Source organism: Passer montanus, unplaced genomic scaffold (assembly GCF_014805655.1).
Source record: "Passer montanus isolate IOZ18808 unplaced genomic scaffold, ASM1480565v1 scaffold116, whole genome shotgun sequence".
In the NCBI taxonomy this organism is placed as follows: domain Eukaryota; kingdom Metazoa; phylum Chordata; class Aves; order Passeriformes; family Passeridae; genus Passer; species Passer montanus.
In genome coordinates this window covers 1,212,550-1,238,326 of record NW_024358278.1, presented here as the reverse complement: position 1 = coordinate 1,238,326, position 25,777 = coordinate 1,212,550, and the positions used below count along the sequence as shown (strand labels likewise).

Genomic DNA, 25,777 nt, shown 5'->3' with positions numbered 1-25,777 from the left:
TTTGCTGCCTGGATTTTGGGCTGGCTTTATTTGCCTGGTCTCCAGTTAAACCTGCTGCCTCCCACATTACATCACATCCATACCCTTCAGCACACAGATACACACGTGGAACTCTTCCCCCAGCTCTTGTAGAAATACGTTCATCAGCATCAGAGCATTACCTTGGCTCTTCTTTCCAAATTACGTGTTAAGGTTTACCTTGATATCAGTAAAGGGAAAGATTTCCCTGGAAAAGGTTGAGTGGGGGAAATAAAACTGCTGAGTACTGCAGAGCCTTCCCTAGAGCCCATCACTAGGAGAAGTCTTCATGAAGAAGATGTCTTGCTGCTCCCATTCCCAGAGCATCCCTCCTTCCATTCCTCCCTGACCAGTTGGAGATGTCACTGATATTGTCCCTGAGCAGCCAAGCAAAGCTTTCATGCTCCTCCCTTCCTGCCCACAGACCTTACATGCTTTTCTCTCTCAGCCATGAGGGGCTCCTGCTCAAACTCCTGACCTTCCCCACAACGGGATGGGCTGCTCCTTAGCCATCTGCAAGTCCTGCTTAGGAAAACTAAGCTGAACCCATCACTCCTGGCTGCTTCCCAGGAGACTCTGCTGCATTCTGCTCTCATGACAGTGCATCTCCAGGTCCTGAAGGCAATTTGTGGTCACAGAAGCCCAAGCCACACCAGTCTGGACAGGATTCTGAACACCAGCCTCTCCTCCCACGGCAAGCACGGAGGACGTGGAGCTCTCCCACCACAAACATCCCAACGCGGTGCGAACGTGGCCTCCAGGCCAAGATTTTTAACGAGAACCTCGCCGGGCAGGCCAAGGTCCCACCAGCTGTGAAAGCACACGAGGCAGCAGAACAAACTCAAAACCACCCTGGCGAGGTCACCCACAGCCTAAATTCTTGCCCACAAAGAAGTTCTGTGACCCAGCACGAGAAGCCAGTGACATTTCCTGCTTGTGGATGCACTTGAGGTCTGCCTGATCTCAGCAGACGTGTGAAGGGCATCTTTACAACTTGGGAAGCACAAATATTTGTAACATCAGGAAACTCTCTGCTTGCTGAGTCAAGGAATTCAGCTCTCCTTCCTGCAGCTCGCTGGCAAGGCAGCCCTCACTTTCTGCTTACCTCAGTGCACTGCTCCAGCTCTCTGGCAAGCACAAAAGAAATAAAGAAGTGGCCTTATTTTAAACTTGACTTTAATGTACATACTCTGTACTGTCTCCTCTTCAGTCTTAAAATAGCTTTTCTGAACAGAGCTTCATAAATTCCTGCAGAAAGGGAGTAGCTGGCAATTCAAACATCCTGTACCACAGCAGAGCTCTTCTCTGCTCTACAAATTCCTTTCTACAACTCATCTCACGATTTTCTAGCAGTTTTTCCCCAAGCAAACAGCAGCTACAATATCCGCCCCATCCCTTTTATAGCCAAGCACACAGAAATCCCTTGTTGATTCAGCTACTACAGAACATTTTACCACCCCGAGGAGCCCTGCTCCATCCTTCTGCTACACAGAGGGTTTACAGTAACTCACAACTGCACTGGATTCTCTATCTCTGCCCTGCAATTAGGAGCCTGCTCATCTCACACCTAAAACTAATGGGCTGTGACAGCTTTGCTGCCATTTGTACTTTGGAATGCTTACCCTTTAAATCTCCACTTATCCTCAACTAAGATAAAAGTACACAGAAGGAAAACTCTCCTGAGTGTAAACAGACGTATTAAAGCTGAAAATATTTCAAACAATATTTCAATTTATCAGGATGCAACCAGCTATATAATCAAAGAATCAAAGTTGGCATAATATCTTTGTGGCAAAAGCAGCCTCCTGCCTGTCCTGCCAGCATCCATCCACATACAATTGTTTTTACTCCAGATTTCAGACACAATTTTCAGTACCTGGATCATCCTCCTGCCGTCCCCTGAGGCAACTGCAGGCACTACTGCTCAACTCAAAGGAGCACTAACTCTGCCTTCCATGCCCACGGAGAGCAGATAAATGAGCTCCTGCTTGGAAAAACAAAAGCCAGAGAGTCTAACTTTGAACATCTTGACTTCACAAGTTCTCACACACAGAATAGTTCAGGTGGGGAATGACCTTGATGATCACCATGACCAACCATGAATGATTACCTGCTGTTATAAAATGTCCCTTCCTAAAAAGCCCATTTGGATTTTCAAGAGAGCATTGCTTACAGTGCTCACAGTAGTTTAAAAGATGCACTTCCAGCCTGAAATTTCCCCACACAGTGTGTTATCAAATCACAATTTTTGGCAGGACATTTAGAGGTCACAGGCCAATTTTAAGTGCTCTTTACAACATACAGAACATATTAGAACATATAATCTTGGAAACGTTTCTAACTGAAGCTTTTTCATGTACAGTAAAATTTATTTGACTTAAACAAAAAAAAAATTAACACATATGCAAATTTCTTGGTGTGAAAGTACCCACAAGCAAATTGGGCCTTCAACAGCAGACAGCTGTGATTTTTATCAGCACAAGCTCCCAATTAATAAGAAATTTCTTCTCTATAAATCTATCAAAAACAACAAAGCAGTTTTTTTTTCCAAATGCATTTGTGAGGTATGAATTTATTTCATAATTGTAAATGTTCTAATGCACACAACCTATGATTAACCATGAAATATCTTTACCTCGTGCCTGAACAGTGCCCCTGTAGCAATGCACAGAGAAAAAAATTCCAGACAACATTCACTAGCGAGCAATGTACTCCCCATAAATCACATTACTGTACAGTTTGGGATTAGGATGAGTTGCCACTAGCAACAGAGCCAAAAAAATCAATTCTGTCACTATATATAGAGAATTCTTGCAACCTCAAACGTAGCCAATGTTTTCAGCAATTTGTCTCAGAGAAGCATTAGCAGTCCAGCATGTGATCAGAGGAACATGACACCCAGACACAAAACAATGCTAAAACAATAGTTTTTCCTTCAGTAGAATAAAAAAAGAAAACAAAAAAGAACCGCCAGAAAGCTGCTGGTGAGTGTGAGCTTTTCATTCACCCTTTTCAAAATAAAAGCGTGCTCTCTTTATAGCATTAACATTCACAACAAATGCAAGGATTGGTTTCAGAGCTTAAGTGTATTTAAAATGATCACTAATGAGTTTTTGTTTTAGAATGGGAAACTAAGCAAACACTAGGAAGAGATACAATTTCAACAAATACAAGGGTATTTCTCTATAGCTTTCCCACACCTGATTCATCATATCCAAGGCATTTCCCTTTCAGGAAAAAAAAATCAAACAAAAAACAACAACCTAGGATGTTATAATTCAGACTGTCTACCAGGAGCTTTTAGAAAACAGGAATATGAGGAGTTTCTTTGATCCCCATTTGCTTAACAGCAAGAAGCCAAGGCACATTTCATCATTCACGCTTCTTATTTCATCCTGGATCTGCAAAAGGTTTTGTAGCAGGCAACAACCACCTTGGAGTTCTTACTTTACTCATCTGTCACATTTTGGGAATCTTGACAGTGCCACCCAGGTTCATTACAAAGACTTCTCTCCTTTCTTTTCCTACAGTCTTTGTATGAGCATTTCAATTTTAAATGATGCCCTTCACAAGGTTTCATTGTCACTAACACTGACATAAGTCAAATTCTGTGTTTTAATGGATTCTACAGGTAATAATAATTACTATAATGGGTTTTTTCCTCAAAGCACAATCACCCTGTTTTAGAAGAGTACAGTAGATGTACTGTTATTTTTTTTAAGTCAGTAAAATGTAATAGCTCACTCAAAACATGTGGCACAATTTCTAAAATCCATCTGTATATATATATGTCAGAATCACAGAATCATTTAGGTTGGAAAAGACCTCTGAGATCACTGAGCCCAGGTTTTGACTGATTACTACCTTGCCACCACCAAGTGCCATGTCCAGTCTCTCCCTGAACAAGAATATTCCTTATAAACTGTTTCCCAAAAGGAGAAATTTCAGTCTATTGCCAATGAAAAATAGATATGGAAAAAATATTTGAAATTGATCAAGTCATCCTGTCTTCTTGCCACCGACAAGAATATTGATCTTGCTTACTACCTGCAGCACCACTGCCTGCTCCAAACACATATAGGAGTATGATGCAGTTAAACCATTGTTCCTCAGCTCCAGTAAAACCAGAACAGGGCTGTCAATAAAGGTTTGTCACAGAATCACAGACTCCCAGCATGGGCAGAGACACCTCCCACTGTCCCAGGCTCCTCCAAACCCTGTCCAACCTGGCCTTGGACACTTCCAGGGATCCAGGGGCAGCCACAGCTTCTCTGGGAACCTGTGCCAGGTCCTCCCCACCCTCCCAGTGAAGAACTTGCCTCCCAAAACCCAAGTATCCCTGCTCTTTAGCATCCAGAAGTCATGCCCTTTTGTCCTGGCATTCCATGCCTCTCAAGTCCATCTCCCTCTTTCTTATGGGCTCCTTTCAAGTCCTAGGAGGGGCAACCAGGTCACCCCGAAGCTTCTCTTTTGCAGGCTGAGCAATCCCAATCCTCCCAGCCTTTCCCATACTGCCAGTTCAGCAGCACAGCTGGGTGCAGAGAAGGCAAAAGGCATTTCAAACATCCACGGAGCTGTGTCAACAAAAGGGCCCAGCCCTCCTCCAGCACAGTATTGAGCTAACCTGCTAAATTTAGAACAAAAAAAAATCACAACTACAACGGGCAAAGTCCTCCACCAGAGATATCCATTTGGGATAAAGAAGTCTTTGGATGCATGGAGAGATGAGGTCTTGGTTCTTAAGTGGACAGCAGCTCTGCGCTGCACCTCCACCAGAAGGACCTGGCAGCGAGCAGAGAACATCAAAGCACCCCCACCAACTCAAAGGAGCTTCTCAGGGCAGATCAAAGCTCGAGGCACTTCATAAGCCAGGCCTGGGGTGTTCCAAACAAAGAGCGCCGTGCGGCCACATTCCAGCGGCACCGCAGAGCCCCGCAGGAACACCAACCCTGGCTGCGGGACACGCAAGTCACAAGGCCACGTCTCCCCAGGAAACCAGGAATAACAACACGCTTTCAGGGAAAAGAAACGTGCCTTTGCTCCTCCTTGTGCTGCTCTTTGTTAGGATGGAGAGGAGGAGAGAAGCCTCTCACCGAAAGAAGAGCGAGCGCACAGGAAGCACGTGCAGACAAACAGTTTAATGACATTTTTATCAGTGACACTTCAGAGGATGATCGAAGTCTTTACACAGGTTTTTGAAACTATTTCTTGAGGACCAAATGCCCAACAGACAGAAGATTCAGCTCCTCAGGCATTAGGGATCAAGTTCAGACACTTTTCGCCAACAACAGGCAGACTGCAACACAAATTACACACATTTCAACCACTCTTTTGATACTACAATCAAATTCTGCACATTTCCAAATGAAAAACTCCTGTAATCACAAAGATTACCTTCACCTCCTCAGCAGAAAAGCCTGAGCTCCAAATGCTTAGAAAAGCTGGAATATAGGGCCTTCTTTGTTTTCTACACAGCTGATTAGCTCATAGCAATTAACTACAACCTGCTTTCACATCAATTAATACAAATACAGACAAACAATGTCTAGAAAACGTTTGTTTGCATTTTCAACCTATTGAACATAATGCACCTTCTTCAAGCTCTGCATACATTCAGCCAAATCAGAAGGTTTTAGGCAGATGCTCCCCTGAAAGCTTGTACACCACAGGGAAAAAAAAAGAGAGATTCCCGAAGAGAACTAGTGCACTTCCCAAGCTTTCCCAAGTCTGCCACTATTTATAGTGATTCGAGAGACTCAACACCTCCCACACTGTTACAATTCTGAGCTTTTGCTTTGATTTGAAACACACAGAACAGAGCTAAGAAGGAGGTACACACCAGTCTTGCTGCAACTGCAGAAATTGCTTTTCTCTCATCTCTTTTCTATTACTGGGTGGGAAATGTGGGATACAAGGAATAGCTGCAACTCCCACTAACAATCCCAAAGACATTAGCTGCACAAGTACCCCAAAATACAAATGTTTGCTACATAGAGAACTAATGTTCTTTTAACTGCAAAGAAAAGATGAGATTGCTCAGAGATCCAGAGGAAATCACATCATGAGCCTTAAATCTTTTGCTCCCAAACTGCTACATTTTAGAAAGATACCATTAGTCTCTGGAACAAACTCCCAGGAGATGCATGGAGTCCCCATCGTGGAGGTTTTCAAGATACAGATGTGAGGAAACTTCATCCAAGCTCCCTTTGCCTTGTAGGGTTGGATGAGACAGCTTTTTGAGATATGCCCTGGAGGTAAATCTGCTTTTAAAGAGCATCCTGGTATTGTTGGTACACTGAGGTATCTTAAGTTTACCACCTTAAACCAATGCCACAGCAGCTGGTTCAATAAAGTTATTGAAATTCAAATATTAGTGCTTTGCTGTGACTCTGGTCAAACAAAACCCCACCCTTGTGATGGTCTCTCTCAATCTCACCAAATCACACAACCATGGAATGACTGGGGCTGGAAGTGACCTCTGGAGACCCCCAGTCCAACCCCCTGCCAAAGCAGGTTCACCCAGGGCAGTTTGGAACAAGCCCAGGGAAGGAGATTGCAGAACCTCTCTGAGCAGCCTTCTCCATGTGCTCTGTCATCTCACAGCAGTTTTTTCCCTCATATTCAAGGGGAACTTCCTGCATTCCAGTTTGTGCCTGTTGCCCCTTGTCCTGTCACTGGAAAGAGTCTGGCCCCATCCCCTTGGCAGCTGGCCTGAAAATCCTTGTGTGCATTGATAAGATCCTCTCTCAGCCGTCTGTTCTCCAGGATGAACAGCCCAGTTCCCTCAGCCTTTCTCCAGAACTGAGAGGCTCCTGGCCCTCATCATCTTTGCAGCCTCTGCTGGATCCTCTCCACTCATTCCCTGTCCTGTCTCTCTTCACACAGCTCTGGCTCAACAGAGTTGAGAAGAGCAGAGGAAGAATGAGAAGACAAAGAGGGAATTCAAAAGCAGGACCTCTTTCTTAATGAGGTGTTCTAGGCAGTGATATGTACTTGTCCTCTTACTCAGCCAGCTCAGATCACAGAGAGATAATTAGAAACAATCACACAAAATCAATTAACATGAAAGAAAACTTCATAAACAACAAGCACATTAAAATAACATGGGAAGCCACTGCCACCTACTCCCTTTCTCACCAGTGGCAACACAGCTGAAAATGAGCAAAGTACATTTAGAGATAAGACAGGCTAAAACCAGCCTGGGAACACACCAGGACTATGAAAAGCAGGTGCTAGAAATCAAGACACCATAACACGGCCTATTATTGCTTTTCTGGATATTCTTTTTCATTCACAAGGCAATCTAGCCTGTCTTTTCTGCCCCTGCCTGGCTTTAGGATGGGAAGGCAATGATTTTCAGGTCAAACATTAACAGAAATTCAGCAGCCTAACACATGGCAATGTTTCAAGACAGGAATTCCCAATTATGTCAAGAGATTACAACTATTTTACTCCCTGCTGAAAGACTGAAAAATAGGGGTCAATTTTACTTCATTTTTCAAGAACTTCAGCCCCTCATGTCTGTCGCTGTGAAATAAGAGCAAAGTAATTCCACCTTTTACACAGCTAAGTGATTTCTCAAATTCCCAGTTTGCAGCGAAGCTGAGCAGTGCAGTTGACACAACGGAAGGATGGAGCCATCCAGAGGGAAGGATTACATGGGACTTTGGGAAGGAATTCCTCCTGTCAGGGTGGGCAAGCCCTGGCACAGGGTGTCCAGAGAAGCTGTGGCTCCCCTGGATCCCTGGAAGTGTCCAAGGCCAGGCTGGACAGGGCTTGGAGCAACCTGGGACAGTGGGAGGTGTCCCTGGCATGGCAGGAGTGGCACTGGATGAGTTTTAAATCCCCCTCCTACCCAAAACCATTCCACAAATCTATGATTCATTCTTATATTCAAAGATCTTTAAAGGCACTTCTGATCTGAGCTCATCTCAGAGTATCATACCCTCAAGAAAAATTGTGGCTTGCTCAGTTTTTCTTGCCTCCTTTTTTTTTTCTCCTTCAAAAATGCAAACAGAACACAGAAGAGCCCCCTCAAAAAAAATCTTATTTATGCTGAGGATTGTATGTATTTAAACATGGCCAGAAGTGCCAACATCTTCCCCACTAACATTGGCTTGCATCTGTCTAGAAATAACTCTACTCAGTGGCTCTGCCATCATAAATCTTCGAAAGTCTTCTGCATGGCTGAGCTCTGCTCATAAAATTAGACACCAGCGCGTTTTGTCTGTCTCATTAAAAGGATGTTTGGTGGAGCTGGCGCAGGAGGAGAGAGGAGTGTGTGAACAACCTTCCCAGAGCCACTGGGGATTGGCCCAAACTGTTCTCACAGTGGCACAAAGAAAGGAACGCTTAAAATAACTCCAAAGGCTCTTAGAAGGAGCGGCTCCAAAGGTTAGGAATAATTTTAAAAGTCTGAGAATGGAATCTCCATGCTTACAGTAGCACACAGCAAAAAAAAAAACAACAAAAAACACAACCAAACCAAAACCTAGATTTCAACAGATTATTTTCGTAGTTACTCTCTTTCCTCACGTTTCAATTGGAAATATTCCATTTGCTTCCTAAATAAACACAACCCAAGACTTACAACCATTAATTCCATACTTTCCCTCTCTTTCCTCGAGTTTTAATTGGAAATATTGCATTTACTCCATAAATAAACACAACCCAACACTTACAAGCCTAAAGTCAATAACAAGCCCCAAACTTAATATATTCCTACCGTGCATTTAGGAAAAATGTTATTAAAATTTTAAAACCTACTATAAAAACCAGTCAGAAAAGCACCACATTGAGCCATTATAAACCAGTTTATACTGCAAACATTTGACCTAAGCAGCTTGGGTTTGATAAGGATTTAGCCTTTTTTCAACTGCCAGTTTTGAAAAGTATAAATGCAGCATAAGTATAAATTTTCTGTGTGCTTTCATATGCAAAAAGCAATCAAGATGATTAAACAAGGTCAATGGTTTTACTAAGCAAAAAAAAAAGTTTAAAAATCAGATGCATATTCATCAGAAAACCAAATTCACCACGTCTAAGATAAGATATTAGTTGGGTCAAAAGTTCACTGGGAGCAGGAGAGGCTGATCTCAAGGACCAGCTGGGAATGGAAAGTAAGGACACCAAGTTCTCTGCAGTCAAGATAACCATGGTACATCGGCCCTTTTCTGGGAAAAAAAACAACAAAACAAACCCACAACCCCTCTTTTTACCTCTGCCTCTCCTACAAGGAGTATTTACATGATGTAAGATTTGGTAATGCCATTCCCATTGTTTTTCAGGATGCTGGAATTGACAAAGCACAAGGATTCTGATGTCTCCTGACGGGATACTGGCAAAGGCAGCAACACCTGCAAGATAAACCTTTTGGCACCAAACTAAAGAGAACAAAAGGTTGAGGCTGGATGCTGGGAAAAGGCTCTTCCCCACTGGACAGGCTCCCCAGGGAATGGTGATAGCACCAAGCCTGACTGCAGGAAGCCTTTGGACAACGCTCTCAGGCACATGGGGGGGTTTGGGGTGTTTGTGCAGGGCCAGGAGTTGGACTGGATGATCCTGATGGGCCCATTCCATCAGGATATTCCATGGCTCTGTGATAAGACACCACCATCAGAGGAAATCAGGCCAGGCCACCCTGATTGTGCCTGGAATGGGAAGAATGCTCTTCCTCTTTCCAGCACAGCTCATCCTGACCTTTGTGGGATGTCCCCAATGCCTCCAACTCCCCTTACACAGGGGTTTCAATAAGAGCTGGGATGAAAAGCCTTGAGGGAAAGCCTTCACCACAGAAGTGATGTGATGGAGAAGAAAGAAAACCCAAGAAGCACCTTTAGTTTGAACACCTGGATTAAAAGAATACATGGTTATTCCTTTAGAACCACCCTGTGCCATATATTTTAATACACACTGCAACTGTCCCCATGAAAATCTGTACCTAAGGCAACTTTATAGGATTCCATGGCAGCTGCTGGTTTCCCAGAACTCTGCCAAGTAACATCGTGGTGAAAAACAAGAGTTGGGTCCAGCAAAAGCCATGCTTGGATAAAATTCAGGGAAAAAAAAAAAATTTCAAACCCACAGGACTTTCTGCAAACTAAAGAGTTCGTTCTTAAAAAACAGGGCATGAGGCAAAAGTGAAAATGCAACTTTTGGCAAGGAGTTGTTGTACTGAGAACCCAAATCCTCTTGTTATGTTTCAGAAGACAAACTCACACTAAAGCCACAGCTTAACAGAACAAGCCCAGGGTCTCCTGAAAGTCCTTAAAAATCAGGCTTCCAGAGTGTGTGCTGGAATTGCTTTGAGAAAAAAAGCTCATTCAAATGCAAACCTCAGAGGAAAAAAAACGGGGGGAAAGAAAGAATTTTCGTTCTGATGTGAGAAATGGCTTGTTGGACTTATTTACACTATTCTGCTATAAAAAAAGCAAGCAAAAAAATTCTTTTGATTATTTAACTTTCATCAGTTGAAAGATACTCAGAAATACTAAAACAGGGGATCCATTAATTTTTGTCTGTCAGGGATAAAAAAAAAAGAAGGAATGTGGTCCATTTCTCAATTCCACTGTGCCAAGACAGGCCTGAATCATTACACTGTGGCCATGTTTATACTAAAACTCTTCTTTTTTTGCTCAGAACTTGGATTTCCACACCCAGTAGGCAACAGCTTTTTTTAAAGTACATTCCAAGCTTCCCTCAAACAGTTCCAGTCAAAACATCACCAGATTTTAATTCCGTCAAGAATGTGAGCATCTCATTAAAGCCCTGCCTAATTATAGGTAACGTGCCCAGACCACAGATTCTGTGGTATCTTTATATGGAATATTATTCAGAAGTAACTGCACCAACTTTTCTCAAAAATTCTGAAACTTCTGCTTATTTAGTGTTACACCAAAGAATTGTGTGTCCTCAACTAATTAGCAGAGCCTGGGAAAACAAATGAAAGTACAAAATAAAGTCACAATAATCACTGGTGGTGAGAAAGATCAACCCAGGAGGAAAGAAATGTCATCAGCTTGTAAGAAGATTGGAAGTTTTAAAGAAATAAATATTCCAGTCACACAAAGGAAAGCCTCAAGTGTGAGTCAAACCCAGGAAAAATAACATTTTGCACATTGTTTTGGGGAATTTTTCTGATTTTTTCTGCTGCTTTCCACTTTGGCAGGTTGCAGGTTTCAGAACCTGTAAGCACAGCAAATCACTCTGCTCCTACAGAAATAAAGCCCCAAACACCAGAGGCAAGGATTGCATCTGCTGAATGCAGGGAATGACCTTGAGGGAAAAAGGAAGGACACATTTCTCAGCAGGATAAAGGGAAAAAAGAGATGGACCTGCTATGGATAGATGAATTTTTTAAAAAGGGGCTTTAGCAGATACCACTAGCCAGAGGCAAACATGCTCTGGAGCCCAGGTTCAGGAATACCCAAATAAATTGCATTCCCTGCAGCTGGAGACTGGAAAGAGCAGGAAGAAAGGCAAACTCCTCACCACCACCGTGCCTGGGGGCAGGAAAAGCAGATATTTCTCAAAATTATTCAGAATCTCTTACTGGATTCTAATACATATGGCTACACACACATGTAAATGCATATTTTACAGCTTTTTTCTCCATCTGCTCCTCCTTCCACAGCTCCACGAGGCTCTTCCCTAACACAGACTCTTTTAAGGGATCTTGTAGATTTGCTGTATTTAAAACTGGAACTGCTGCTGGTCTCTACTCCAGACTCAGCCCCAGCTGCCATAAACCTTATCAGGAACCTGCCAACACAGCCAGCCAGATTCCAGGAGCACAAATTCCACCAGGGAGTACAAAGTGTATCCAACAGCAAAAGCCTCCACGGAGCATAATTGAGCACAGAAAATGACATGTTAAAACGAGCAGGAACTGGCTGGCTACAGATGTAAATTCATTCATACTTTTACTTTCTTTTTTTAAAGATCTCTGCTGCTCGCTCTGGCTTGTTATGACAGGCTGAAAGGAGTGCTCTGTCCTCATCCTGGGCACAGAAACACAAATCCTGCCCTGGAATTACTGCTTCCTTCACAACCTGCAGGAGGGACAGCCCAGCAACAGCATCCAAGACAGGGAAGGGATCACATTGGGAAGGAAGAGCCACAAGATCTCCCCACTTGGCTTAACACATCTTCAGTGGCTCTGCTGCACATTAAACAGGAAAGAATCTCAGGAATAGAGAACTAATTAAAATTCACAAGGTCAGCACTGGATAAAGAAAGGGAGGAGATGGAACACCTGGGAGGAAAAAAACAAAAAAAATAAGTTGACAAATTGGAAGGGAGAAGGAATCGTCAGGAGGCAGAGCTTTGGAGGAGAGAGTTGAAGACAGAAAATCACAGAATATTCTGAGCTGGAAGGGACCCACAAGGACACCCCACGAAGGCAAGGCAGCAGCAGCAGAAAGGTGAATAACACAGAGAAATGCAGCTTTATCAAACAGAACGTGTCAGGAGGCAGAAACCACAAGGGCAGAAGAGGGAAGGAAACAGGAGGAAGTATTTGTACATAGATTCACATCTCTATCAGCTGTACAAGTAGATTGTGAGCCTGTCTTTTTGGCAATTCCTTTTAAATTATGAATGTGAACAAACCCTGAAAAAGCTAAACTCAGGAGCCAACAAATGAAAGGACTGTATTGTTACTCCTTCTCAGCCAGAAATCAGGCAATCTTTACATCTCATTTCAAATGACTTAAAAGGATGAAGCAACGTAGATCAGCACATCCAGACAGCCAAAACGAGTTAAGACTTAAATGAGGTGAATTTTCCAGAGCTGTAACTCACAAAGCAGCAGCTGTGCCTTGTACAGGGCCATCAGGCTGGGCTTACACGGTGACTTTAAACCCGTGTGAACCTGGGCTGCTGTTGAGCAGCTTGGCTTTCCCTCTCCTCCCTCAGGTACTCATCATTCCTCCTCCCTCCCATGCCACACTGGACCAGGGACTGGATTTATCAAAAAACCCAGGAGAAAAGCCAGGGAAGGTTTGATTTCAGGTGGGTGAGCTCCCTGATCCACAGAACTCGCCCACCCTGTGCTGCAGCAGAATTAGCTGGGCCAGTGGACCTGGCCCTACAGCTTTAGTCCAGACTAGAGTTAAAACAGACACATAAGCACAACTTCATTCTCTCCAGCAAAACACAAATGTGAAGAAGTTTTAGAAAGGACATCTTAGGATACCTCAGCAAAACCTGAAAAGGCATAACAAGTGCTTTGGAAAAGCAGACCCCAAGCCTTTGAAAAAGCAAGACCCAATGTTTAATGTAAAGCAATTATCACTTAATGAGTTTATAAAGTCTGTAGCACATAAATACCTCACAGAAATGCCAAGTTGAATTAGAATGTGAATCATACAGAGTTCTTTAGAATTCTGCAGGCACTGGTGCACCTACAAAAGGAAAGCATCCCTGTGTCCCAGCAAACCAAGAGCATTTGCAGACCCTGGCTGTGACTTACTTACTACCATCAGTCAAATAAGGCAATCTTAAAACCAAAATACAATACATGAATATTACTAACACCTCTGATAAATTCAGCCATTCATAGCCCACCAAAAAAATCATTAACTCACTGCCTAAAAGCAGCCAGTGTGGATGGAGTGAAGGACTCCTTGCCATAAATGTTGAAGGGTTTCTAGATCACAGCAACAAAACCTACATTTACCTGTCAAGGAAAAGAAACAACTTTTTCTCCATCCCAGTGGCAGAAAGACAGCCTTTTTTATGGTAATGCCAACACATATCTCCCACATGAAGGCATGAGACAGCTTTAGTGAGCTACAGAAGATAAACACATGTCATGCCTAAAAGCAAGCCAAAGACTCTGAAAGCATCCTGAATCACTTGTTCCCCAAATTCTCCAGTCACTGAGCATGAAGAAATGCAACATGAAGACCAAACAGAGATTATAAACACAGAAATGTATTTTTAAATCTATTTGCTAACACATTTCAAATACATTCTTTATTAGAGTCCTGTCAAAGAGACTTCAGCTTAATGCTACTGAGCTTCCACAGAGGAACAACACAGTTTGTTAAGACTGAAATGGACATTCAGTATTTTTAAAATAAATACTAGAATTTTACATAGTGTCAAAAGCCATCCAAAAAAAAAAGGGTAGTTACACACATATACCTCAACCCTGACCAAGAATCCCCAGTTTTGCATAAAGATATCAAAGCTGCTGCTACTGCAAGCATGCTTTATGGGCTGGTAGGCTGCCAAAAATCATCTGCTAATACACCAGACAATAGATGTATTCTGCTGGAGAACTTTCTGATCTTTTCCTCCTATCACTTCTCTTTAGTTGCACATAAAACCCAACCGAAGCGATAAAAAAAATGCGATTTGAATGCCTGCATTTATGTGCCAACAAACTAAGCAATTATTCACAATAAAGTAACTTTTTCAAACATGCATTTTTAATCACTGGTTTGCAAGCCCTGATTCAGTGTTTCCTGTTGCCATTGCAGCACTCCAGTTTCTGGAATTCCGAGCACAAAGTTGTGCTCCTGAAGTGCCCAAAAGCTCCAAAAATGCTGCCAAAGGACCCAAACTCTTCTGAGTCTTGATAAACAAATGGCACTCTGCTCAAATTCCGTATTTTGGGATAACAGCAGGGTGCTTTCTGTAAAAACAAACCTTCCTTCCACACACAAAAAGATCCTGTGTGTGGTTCCAGCTTTCTGGAACGCTCTGGAACCATGGTGGCTGCATATCCTGAATCCAGGCATAAATGACAGGGGATATTGCGGTGAGGTTGACACCCAAATTCCCCCAGGAGCATCACACCCTGATCAACACCATGGAGCCCCCAAAGCTTCCCCCCTTCCCAATCCAAAGGCCTCTGCATCACACACTGATCAGGGGTGTTCAGCAAATGCTTTTAACCCCCAATTCCCTGGTTCTGGTTCTCTTATCTGATATTTGAACAAATCACTGCCACCACGGAGCTGCCATCTCATCATGCCACACTGAAAGAATGTTTAATCTGTAAATCCACACAGCAATGCTGCAACCAGAGCACTGAACACACTCAGTGACCACGGGAGTGAATTAAACATATTAACCCAGCTTCCTAATCCCCAACATTAAAATTCAGAAATTTAATTAACTGCAGAAATTAAATTACATTAAAGGAAGATATTTTAAGCTGGCATTTTCACGTTTTTTCTGGGTTTGTATCCACAGGCTTACGACATCTTTCAGCAGAATACAGGCTGAAGTGATCATAAGCTCCTGAAAAACAGCAAGTGCTGACAAAACCTGGGCTAGAGCAGCACTACCAACCTAGATGCTCTAAAAATAAGTTTCCATCTTAGGGGGGAAAATTCCTTGGATCAGCCTGTTACTTATTACTCAGCATTTGCGTGTTACACACTCCCCAGAATAATCTTAATCTGAGGAAATGAACACTCTGATCTTTCCCATAGGAAAAAAAAAAAAGTGTTTCAACACCCAAAAAAACAAGGGGGAGAAAAGGCTCCAGCCTTGACATTCTGATTTATGGAGGACGCTGACAGTGAGACAAACAGAACTTCATCTGTCAAAGCCAAACACTTGCATTTAATATACAAACATCAAGCAGGAAATCTCATTTAAATAATTAACACGTGGACTATCCACTGCCCAAAAGAGCAGGGCAGCAATGGACTTCTGCTGAATATTTTACAGGAAATTGAACGATTAATCCTCCATGTAATGCCAGGTACCCACTCCCACCATATTTTGTTAAAAGCAAACCTTCAATTTCAGGAGAAGCAAATCACATTAGGTAAAAGGAATCATGAAACCCCCACGACTGATGTTGTGTGGATTTTCTCTATTGTTTTGAACCCATGCAGAGTTTTAAATTATAAATGCAAATATCTTCTTGTAACTTTCTGGTAAAAAATGCAATCTGCTTGAAAGTGCTTTTCAAAGCTATCTCTAGAGAGACATAAATCATCAGTGGCTTTAAAATATTTTAGTAATTTTAGCAGCCTTTTACAACTGGTAAATCAAAGTCCCAGTATATTATGTAAATAAATATTGCTGAAAAGACCAAGGCTTTTTGGATGTTGTTTGTGAGTTTCTTTTAACATTTCCCCCATTGAAGAGAAGAAAAAAAGGGTTTGCATTGTGTTAGCTCCAGTTATAATTTCCAGCTGTGTCAAAACTTTAACAGCCTAAAAGCAGGAAATCCAAAGAGGAAATTCCATCGTCAGTTCCTGAATTTTGTAACTCAAATGTTCTTCCAAAAACTGGACCTTAAAGGAATTTTGGTAACATTTTCTGTAGCCTTACCTGATATCTTCCAGTAGGTCACATTCTGCCTGATGCTTGGCCTGAAGTTTTGTCATCTGCTCAACCTGAATGTTTTTCAGCTCTTGTGTAACTTTCACCTACAAAAACCCAAACAAACCCAAGGACCACTTATATTTTCTGCAGTTCAAGTCACATTTCAACAAGAAAACAAACAAACAAACCCAAGGACCACTTACATTTCCTGTCATTTAAGTCACATTTCATCAGGAAAGCAAACAAACCAGCCCAAGGACCACTTATATTTTCTGTAGTTTAAGTCACATTTCAACAAGAAAACAAACAAACAAACTGGGAAAGGCTTCAGGAGGTTGGCTTTACGTTTTTAGTACTGTTGTAATTTTCCTTTGAGCCTTGTGATCCTGCACAGCCAAAATTCCAATACCTTGGGAACCTGCTTGGTAATTGGCAAGAAGCACCAATGGCCCAGGTATTGGGAACAATTTGATTTTGGAAGGGAACCTTGGAATTGTTTTGTTCTTGTTTTTTATTAAACAAGAGGTCTTGGTACTTAAGCCCTCTAGTGATCACAGGGAATCCACATATCGGCCTAAAAAATGATCACCAATATCTCTGAACACATTATGCATTCACGAGGACAGAAATGACAAACTGTTACTGCAGAGGGACGAGAAATTCACAGAGGCACCCATCTCCCTCTTCTTCACCAGCCAGACAAAAAAAAAAATCCTGGATCTCATCAGTTTCCCTATTTCAACTCTGAAAACCATGCCCCAGCAACAAGCACCCTTTAATCACAACATCACATAAAGACAAGCTTTTCACATGACACCAGAAAAATAAATCACATGTATGCCCCTGACTTTAAGCAGAAAAAGTGTCTATTTTCAACGTGAACTTTTAGCATTTTTGGTTTTATCCGTATATAAAAAAAAATCCCAACTCAAAATGAATAAACCCACACGACATAAGCCAGGTGATGGAAATAAGCTCAAATGAAATAGTACAGGCAAAGAAAATGAATAAACTAAAATTGAAATAATTGAGATTAAATTGGTTTTGTTTGACAAAAGCAGAGTCAGCCCCTAAAATAAGAGGCTGGGAGGCAGGAATGAGACACCTTCACTGCAGCTGCCTGCCAGGGCTACTGGGGAGCTCTGGGCACGGCAAGGGAATCCTGCTCACATTCCCTCCTCTCCTGGTCACTGTGGCAGGGCTCTGCCAGGCGCAGAACCGGGCGATCTCCTCTCCCCACGGAGAAATCCCACATGGAAAATCTCCATGGGGCTGCAGATCGTCACAGCCAGAGCATCCCAAATTGGGCAGGACCAGGGACACGGAACAGGCACGGCTCCCATCCCCATGGAACTCCAGGAGCAGCCTCTCCATCCTCCCCACAGCCCCCAAAACGTGCCCAAAGCCCAGCCCGGAGCAGCTGAAGGCAGCTCAGGCATCCCAGATACCAACCTGCCTAGCCAGACAAGCCACGCCGGGCACAGCGCTCATCCCAAATTTCCACTCCCGCTTGCCTCCGCTGCCACACCAGTCCCCGAGGTGGGCAGCCCCCCACATCCCCACGGCCCGCAGGGTCACCGAAGAGCACCCGCAGCTCGTTCCCATCGCAGGCGGGACCGGCCGTGAGGGAGAACGCCGCACAATTCCCGCTGCTGCCCCCGCTCCCGTGCGCTCCCGTGCGCTCCTGGCACACGCCGGGACAGGCTGCGTCCCTGGACCAACTCCAGACGTGACCTTCTTCCCCACGACAACCAACCCCGCGGCGGGCGCCCCGCGAGCAGCACGGCCCCGGCGGCTCCGCGCAGCCTCTGCCAGCCCTCCGCGTCCCCCCGGGGAGCCCCCGCTGGAAAAGGGGGTCCCCGCCGGAGCGCTGCCCCCCGGCACCTCCATCCCTGCCCTGCCCGACCTCCGCAGCTCGCTCCCAGCCCATCCCAGCCCACTCCCCGACACCTCCCCGCGACCCATCACCAGCCAGACAAATGCCCCGGCCCCCAGCTCGCCGCGGCGCCCCCCCACTCCCCTCCCAGCACTTGCGCTCCCTCCGCGGGGCTCCCCGCAGCCTCCCGCACCCTGCGCCCCCCTCCCCGCGGCCTCGGACCCCCGCATCCCGCCCGCACCCCGAGCCCAGCCCAACCCACGCCGCAGCCCCCCAGAAGCACCCTCGGGCGGCCCTCGGCCCCCCTGCGCCGGGCGGGGGTCTCACCTTCCTCGGCGGCGGCTGCATGGTGGAGGTGCTGCGCTGGGTATCCACATCAATTCCCTCCCCCCCGGCAGCAGGATGCGGCCCCCGCTGCAGGAGGAGGAGCAGCAGCAGGAGGAGGAGCGGGCGGAGAGCGTCTCCCTCCCGGTTCGGGGCGAGTCCCGGTCGGCGGGAGGAGCGGGAGGGGGGACAATGGGGACACGGTGGGGACACGATGGGGACACGATGGGGACACGGTGGGGGTTTGGGGTATGCAAGGGTGTGCACAATGGGGTGTGTATGGGAGGGAGGGAGGGATGGATGGCGGGGGGAGGCCGCCTCTTCCTCACGGGCAGCGGAGCGGCGTCCCGGCGCTGGGGAGCGCCGAGGGAAAGCAGGCGGCGGAGGGACAGCGGGGAGAGAAAAGACGTGGTGGGGTGGCGGAGAGGGAAAAAAAAATAAAAGGAGGAAGGAAAGCGAAAAAAAAAAAGGGGGGGCGCCACGGGGGCGGCGGCGTGAGGGGAGGAGCGGGGAGGGGGGACAATGGGGACACGGTGGGGACACGATGGGGACACAGTGGGGGTTTGGGGTGTGCAAGGGTGTGCACAATGGGGTGTGTAAGGGGGGTTGTGCGGTGTGCAGGGATGTGCACAATGAGGGTGTGTATGGGTGTGCATAATGAGGGTGCAGGGCTGTGTAGGGGGTGCGCAAAGGGGTACACGAAGGGTTTGGGCTTTGCACAAGGGGTACATGAAGAATTTGGAGTTTAGCATAACGGGGGGTTTGGGGTTTGCACAAGGGGTACATGAAGGGGTTTGGGGTTTGCACAAGGGGGTACATGAAGGATTTGGGGTTTAGCATAAGGGATACATGAAGGATTTGGGGTTTAGCATAAGGGGATACACAAAGGGTTTGGGGTTTGCACGGGGGTGCATGAAGGGTTTGGGGTTTAGCATAAGGGGGTACGTGAAGGGTTTGGGGATTGCACACGAGGTACATGAAGGATTTGGGGTTTGCACAAGGGATACATGAAGGATTTGGGGTTTAGCATAAGGGGATACACAAAGGGTTTGGGGTTTGCACAAGGGGTGCACAGATGTGAAGGGGTTCGCATAGAGGGGGTGCAGGCTGTGCAGGGGCAGTGAAGGGGGTGCACAGGGTGCTGTTGGAGTGCTCAGGGTGCAGGGAGGTGCCCAGAGGAGTGCAGTGCCCTCCAAAAGGATCCACACAGCGGGATTGGGGTGCAGGACGCAGCTGGTGGCACTCCAGGGGTGCTGCCCAGCACAAAGCAGGCACCCCTTCGCCCCAGCACTGCCCAGGCTGCCCTGACAAAGCTGGGCAGCAAGAGCTGGCCTTGAGCTGAAGCACATGGGGGAGCATCACCCCCTGACAGCAGCTGGAGAATCCCTTGATGGAGAACCCCAGGTCCTGGTGTGTCCCAAGGGCAGCACACTGGGAGCAGAGCACCCGGACACGAGCCTTTGCAGGGCCTTTCCATTAACCAAATGAAAATAAAACAAAGCCCAACTCCTGAGCATTGCAGATGCAGAGAGCCCAGGAGGCAGAATGATGCTCCCAGCCCTGTTGTGTTTCGCCGAGTGTGAATTAAACACCCCTGATCAGAAGTACTTTTGGGGTTTTAACCCCCGTCCCCAGCACTGAAATTCCTGGCCTTTGCTTATTAGTTCTGCTGCAACGAAATCTTTGAAATATTAACGTGCATTTGGCTGTTTCCCTTAAGCAAATTACCGGGGCAGTTTGCAAAGCTTCAGGCAATTCCCATAATTGCATTTTCCCAAGTGCTCCAGCGGTGCTGCCGCTGCTCCATCGCCGGCTCTTTCATTATTGATGAGCTGCTTTGCTCCAGCTCCGAGAAAATGACCCCTCGCCTTTAAAGATGCTTTAACCACCTTTGAAACTAAAATGCAACTTGAATTCTGCTTTCCCCTCCAGCTATTCGTTTATTTAGTGCTGCTAATTAGCCTTAACTCTTTCTCCCCGGGAAATTTGAAATTGTTGGTGAGACCTGGTGCATCAGCAGATGCTGTGAAAAAATATTTCATTTCTCTATTAGTGCTGCAAGGGGATGGGATCTGCTCTTCATGGAATCATGGAATGGTTTGGGCTGAAAGGGACCTTAAAGCTTATCTAGTTCCACTGGGCAAGGACACCTTCCACTAGCCCAGGTTTTTTAAAAAAACATGCCCAGACTTCTGCATGTAAGACTAAGAAGCATTTTAGGTACCAGGCCTGCAGGCAGATGTATCATCCTCTCTTATGATGCAGTTGTTTTTCCACTATTTGCTTGTTTTCTTCCATGAATAATTATGTTTTATCTGTTTGACCACAGATTCCCTGAAGCCTGACTCATGGAGCGCTGCGAGTTCGACGTGAATCCTGGAGGATTTTGCATCTGGGATGATAAATCCTCATGGAGCTGCCTCTTGTAGCTGCCCATGGCTCTTCCACATCTTAATAATAGTGCTGATAATAGGGGGGAAAAACGATGTGAAATAAAAGGTTATCAAAAAGTCCATAGTATAAGTGTCTAAGTGTTGTACATTTTATCAAAACACTTGTTTTCACAGCATAATTGGAGTTCAGCTTATCCTGAGCCTTTATCCCTTGATTCTCCTTTCATATTGCAGGAGTTGAAGGCAGTTGAGTCTCATGGAATTCCAGAATGGTTTGGGTTGGAAGGGACTCTTAAAGATCATCCAGTTCCATCCCCTGCCATGGGCAGAAACACCTTCCACTAGACCAGTTATTATTTTCTATTTTATTGACCTTTATTTTACTTGTTTCATTTAATTTAATTTTTGTTTTATTTAATTTCATTTCATTCTATTTCATTCTATTTCATTCCATTTCATTTCATTTCATTTCATTTCATGTGAAGGAGGGTGCAGAATACAGCCCCAGAGCAACACCTTGACACCTCTCAAGGAACCCCAACAGAGATGAGACATCAAGGCTGGAAACGCCAAGAGCCAAATTCCAGCTGATGGTGACAACTCGCAGCTGAAAGCAGCAGCTTATTCCCTCATCCAAAAGAAAAAAAAAAAAAAGAAAAAAAAAAAAAGAAGAAGAATTTAGTCATAAAAGCAAAATTTGGAGAGGAACTTTAGGGAACGGAGCTCCCCAGATTCCCATCCTCAGGCGAAGGCAACGTGTTGGATCCCGGCTCCCAAGCGGCTGCTGCATTGTCCTATCAGGCCTGTTCATTCTTCACACCTGAATTTAATCCCTGCAGGGGTTTAAACCTTTTCAAGCACAAAACCACGATGTGTTGGAGGGTTCTTGGCTGCCAGGACGCGCTTCCGAGCGGAATCCGGCGAGCTGGAACCCGCGCTGGGCCCGTGATTAACGCACCAGGCAGCTCCGGCTGCCGGAGCCTTGGTACAGCAGCTGCTCCAGCCACGGATTTTGCCCCCTGGGCTCACAGGAGCGCTCCTGGCAGAAGGGTTTGCTCCCTGATATTGAGGATTTTTCCTGCTGGGCTCACAGGAGCGCTCCTGGCAGAAGGGTTTGCCAGTAGAGACCGTGGAGGGAGGGGGCTGACAGCACAGCAGCTTCCTCCAGGGAAGTCAGCTTTTTTAATGGAATGTATGATATTTAATTGTAGCAAATAATGTTTAGGAGTGTAATAGAATCCCAGAATGGTTTAGTTGGAAGGAAAAAATATCTCGTTCCACCCCTGCCATGGGCAGGGACACTTTCCACTAGCCCAGGATGCTCCAAGCCCTGATGTCCAGCTTGGTTTTGGACACTTCCAGGGATCCACAGCTTCTCTGGGCAGCCTGTGCCAGGCCCTCCCCACCCTCATAGCCAGGAATTCCTTCCCAATATCCCATCCATTTCCTCTGGCAGTGGGAAGCCATTCCCCCTTGTTCTGTCCCTCCATCCCTTGTCCAAAGTCCCTCCCCAGCTCTCTTGTATAGGAATATTTATTTTGTATTATGTGTGGATATGTATGAATGGGTAGGAATTTATTTTATATTTAAATGAATATATAAGTAATGAAAAGCTTAATGGATATAGTGATTGAGAGAGACATGCACACAGAGAGACATTGAGAGAGACAAGCACATAGAATCATAAATTCATTTCTATTGGAAAATTCATCTAAGATCATATCTAGATAAGAATAAAATAATGAAAAAAAATGAAAAGAAAAAAGTGAATAAAAGTATAACAAATAAAAAATAAAGAAAGGACAAAATTATCTGGAGAAATGAACCATAATGTTCATAATGTTCCTGACTGCTCCCAGGAGCAGGTAAAGCCAGAAATTGAGTTTGACCTTATCTGACATCCACAATTCTGTTCTGAGAGTTCCTCCCAGCCCTTCCGAGCTCAGGGTGGCACTGAACGAGGTGTTTCCAGCCTTCCTTCCTCCCTTCCCTGCACGGAAAGGAGAAGGCCAGGCTGGGGCCGGAGCCTCCAGGCTTTCCCCACGTGGGGGTGCCATGGGGATGCGGATCCCAGCGCTCCTGCAGCCACGGGCAGGGCACAGGTGACAGTCAGAGGCTGGCATTGCTCGCTGCTTTTCGCCAGGAAAGAAAAGCATCAAGAAGTATTAAAATGTGGGAAAAGAGGAAAGAAAATATATGGGTTGGGAAGGACAGGATTCATAAAGCATGCAGGAAGCACGGAATTCTACGGATGGGGGAAAATAAGTTTCACAGGGCTCCATGCATTTTTTCCCCATGCGCAGAATTCCTTGTTTCTTGCATGCTTTGCCTTTCCCCAGCGGAATTAAAAACTCTTCTTTGGGGCTTGTTTAAATTAATGGGCTGAGGAAACCTCGAGGGAGCTGTCGGGGAGCCCAGGGGATGGAATCAGCCCTCTCCAGGTCCCAGTGGGGTGGGAGGTCTCGTTGGGCAGCCGGGATGGCTGCGGGGGGCTGGGAGGGAGCCCCAGCAGCCCTGCCACGTCCTGCTTGGGCCTGTTCCACCACATTTTGGGGAAGGCTGGTACACCCAAACAGCTTTGTTCCCCTCGCCCCGCTGTCCTGGCCTCTCCCCATTCCTCACTTCTCATGTTTACCATACCTGCAGGGGTAAGCCTGGGATTAATTTCCATGAGAACACGTTGAAAGTGTAAATATCCCTGAGCAGGGACGCTTGGCAGCTTTATGGGGTTTCTCTTCCTCCAGGAACTGGCAGCTTTCCTGCTCCTTCTCTGATTGCATGTGACCAGATGTGAACACATCTGGAGCAGGGCTCTGTGTCTGCCCTCTGTCCCATCCCAGCGTGGCTGTGTTTCCAAGGCTATCCAGGTGCTTCTTGGTGCTATCCAGGCTGTGTTTCCAAGGCTATCCAGGTGCTTTGAAGTGGATGTGATGGTATAAAACTGCTGATATAAAACCCCATCCAACCTGCCCTTGGACACTTCCAGGGATCCAGGGGCAGCCACAGCTTCTCTGGGCGCCCTGTGCCAGAACCTCCTCACCCTTATTATAAAAACTTCTACCTCGTATCTAAACCAAATCTCCTCTCTTTTTAGTTTAAACCCATCACCCCTCGTACCATCACAGCAGGCCTTGCTTAAAAGTTTGTCCCCATCTCTCTTACAGTCCCCATTTGGTTTCCCACACCTTCCTTGGGAGTACAAGCTTGCCAGGCTGACAAATCCTACTGCAAATTGGCTCTGGCCTTTTGGAGACAGCTCTGATCCCAAAAGTCTCAGCGTGTCACAGCATCCTGCCAGGAGCACATCAGGATGAGGCTGTCCAGTGGGCAGTCCTGCTATAAATTCCCTGCCTGCTCGTGCGTCACCCTCTCCCCTCTCTCCCCCTTCTCTCGTTAATGTGTAACCCGAAACTCGCCGGGGCACATTGCTGTGATCCCAGCACTGTCTGTCCCCGGCCAGCTCCATCCCTGCCTGCTCCCGCCGGGTATTTTTGTCTGCAGGTGGATGTGAAGGGCGGAGATGGGGAGGGCTGAGTATCTCCTCGGAGTCTCCTCTTCAGCCTGCAGAGGAGAAAGCTCCAGGGAGACTTTAGAGCCCCTTCCAGTGCCTAAAGGGGCTCCAAGGGTGCTCCAGAGGGACTTTGGACAAGGTTTGTAGTGACAGGACAAGGGGAGATGGTTTCCCACTGCCAGAGGGCAGGGTTAGATGGGATATTGGGAATGAATTGCTCCCTGAGATAGTGGTGAGGCCCTGGCTCAGGGTGCCCAGAGAATCTGTAGCTGCCCCTGGATCTCTGGAAGTGTTCAGAAATGTGTGGATGTGGCACTTGGGGATGTGGTTTATAGGTGAAAATGGTGATGCTGGGTAATGGCTGGACTTGATGGTCTTGCAGGTCCTTCCTGACTTTAGAAATTTTATATTTCTGAGGTCTCTTCCAGTATGACCCATTTTGTGATTCTGTGATCCCTCTAGGGCAGCTGAGAAAAATCCTGTCTTGGACAGAGAGTGGATAACCACCTGAAGGGAGTTCATTTTCTACAAAGATGTGTCTGAGAGCAGTTCTGGGAGCAGGAGTTTCACAGGGCTCAAGGCTGTTGTGTGGCTGGCAGAAGATGTCGGAGCCCTCTTCCTCCTCACTTACAGCAGCAGAGGGAAGGGGATTGCTGGATTGCTTCCTGCATCCATGGTGGGTGTCAGGAAGGGCACATCCAGAGCAGACATGTGTGGGTCAGGGGTGCTGTGGGAAGAGCTGCCTGACCTCCAAAGCAGGAGGATGATGGAGATGCCAGACCCTGGCTGCTCCCTGCCCTTATCAGAGCACTGCTGTCCCTGGGGCTCAGCTGCACAGGGTCTGTATCAGCCCCCAGCTGCTGGGCTGGCCAGGGATGGCTCCTTTCCTGTGTTCCTTACTGGGCCACATCCCAGTCCAGCCCTGGTTATCAGCACTAGCCATCCCCTCCACCCTGGCACTGAGTTTCTTATGCAGGCACCTCCATTCATCTTTAAAAATCCCTTTTCCACCTCTCTTCCTGCAGCCAGGGCAGCAGGGCAGAAGCAGTGTCCTTGCTGAAGAAAAGCCCTTTCCAACCTCCAACACTCCCGGCTGTGAAGCCTGGGAGCTTGGCTCTTGTTCCACCAAGGGGAATTGCAAACTTTGGGATCTGGATGCAGCCTCAAATCATGGAATCACCAAATGGTTTGTGGAAAAGACCTTAAAGCTCATCCAGTTCCACTCCCTGCCATGAGCAGGGACACCTCCCACGAAACCAAATTGCTCCAGCCTGGCTGGCCTTGGACACTGCCAGGGATCCAGGGGCAGGCACAGCTTCTCTGGAAAACCTGTGCCAGGGCCTGCCCACCCTCATGGTGAAG

General features: G+C 46.2%; 1 protein-coding gene across 4 annotated transcripts in view; it reads right to left on the bottom strand.

The window, feature by feature from the left end:
- Positions 1-18,687, bottom strand: part of FCHSD2 (FCH and double SH3 domains 2) — a 121,985-nt gene extending 103,298 nt beyond the window's left edge. For 2 of the 4 annotated variants that reach the window (XM_039697055.1, XM_039697056.1), the window contains exons 1-2: positions 18,515-18,687; positions 16,318-16,415 (exon numbers count right to left, since the gene is read on the bottom strand). In XM_039697055.1, coding sequence (XP_039552989.1) covers positions 16,318-16,415; positions 18,515-18,535 — 119 coding nt within the window. In that variant the 5' untranslated portion in view covers positions 18,536-18,687. Of the gene's footprint in view, positions 1-16,317; positions 16,416-17,763; positions 18,217-18,514 lie in introns of those variants that run through there. The other 2 variants (XM_039697053.1, XM_039697054.1) reach the window with 2 other exon arrangements.
- Between the last annotated feature and the right edge of the window lie 7,090 nt (positions 18,688-25,777).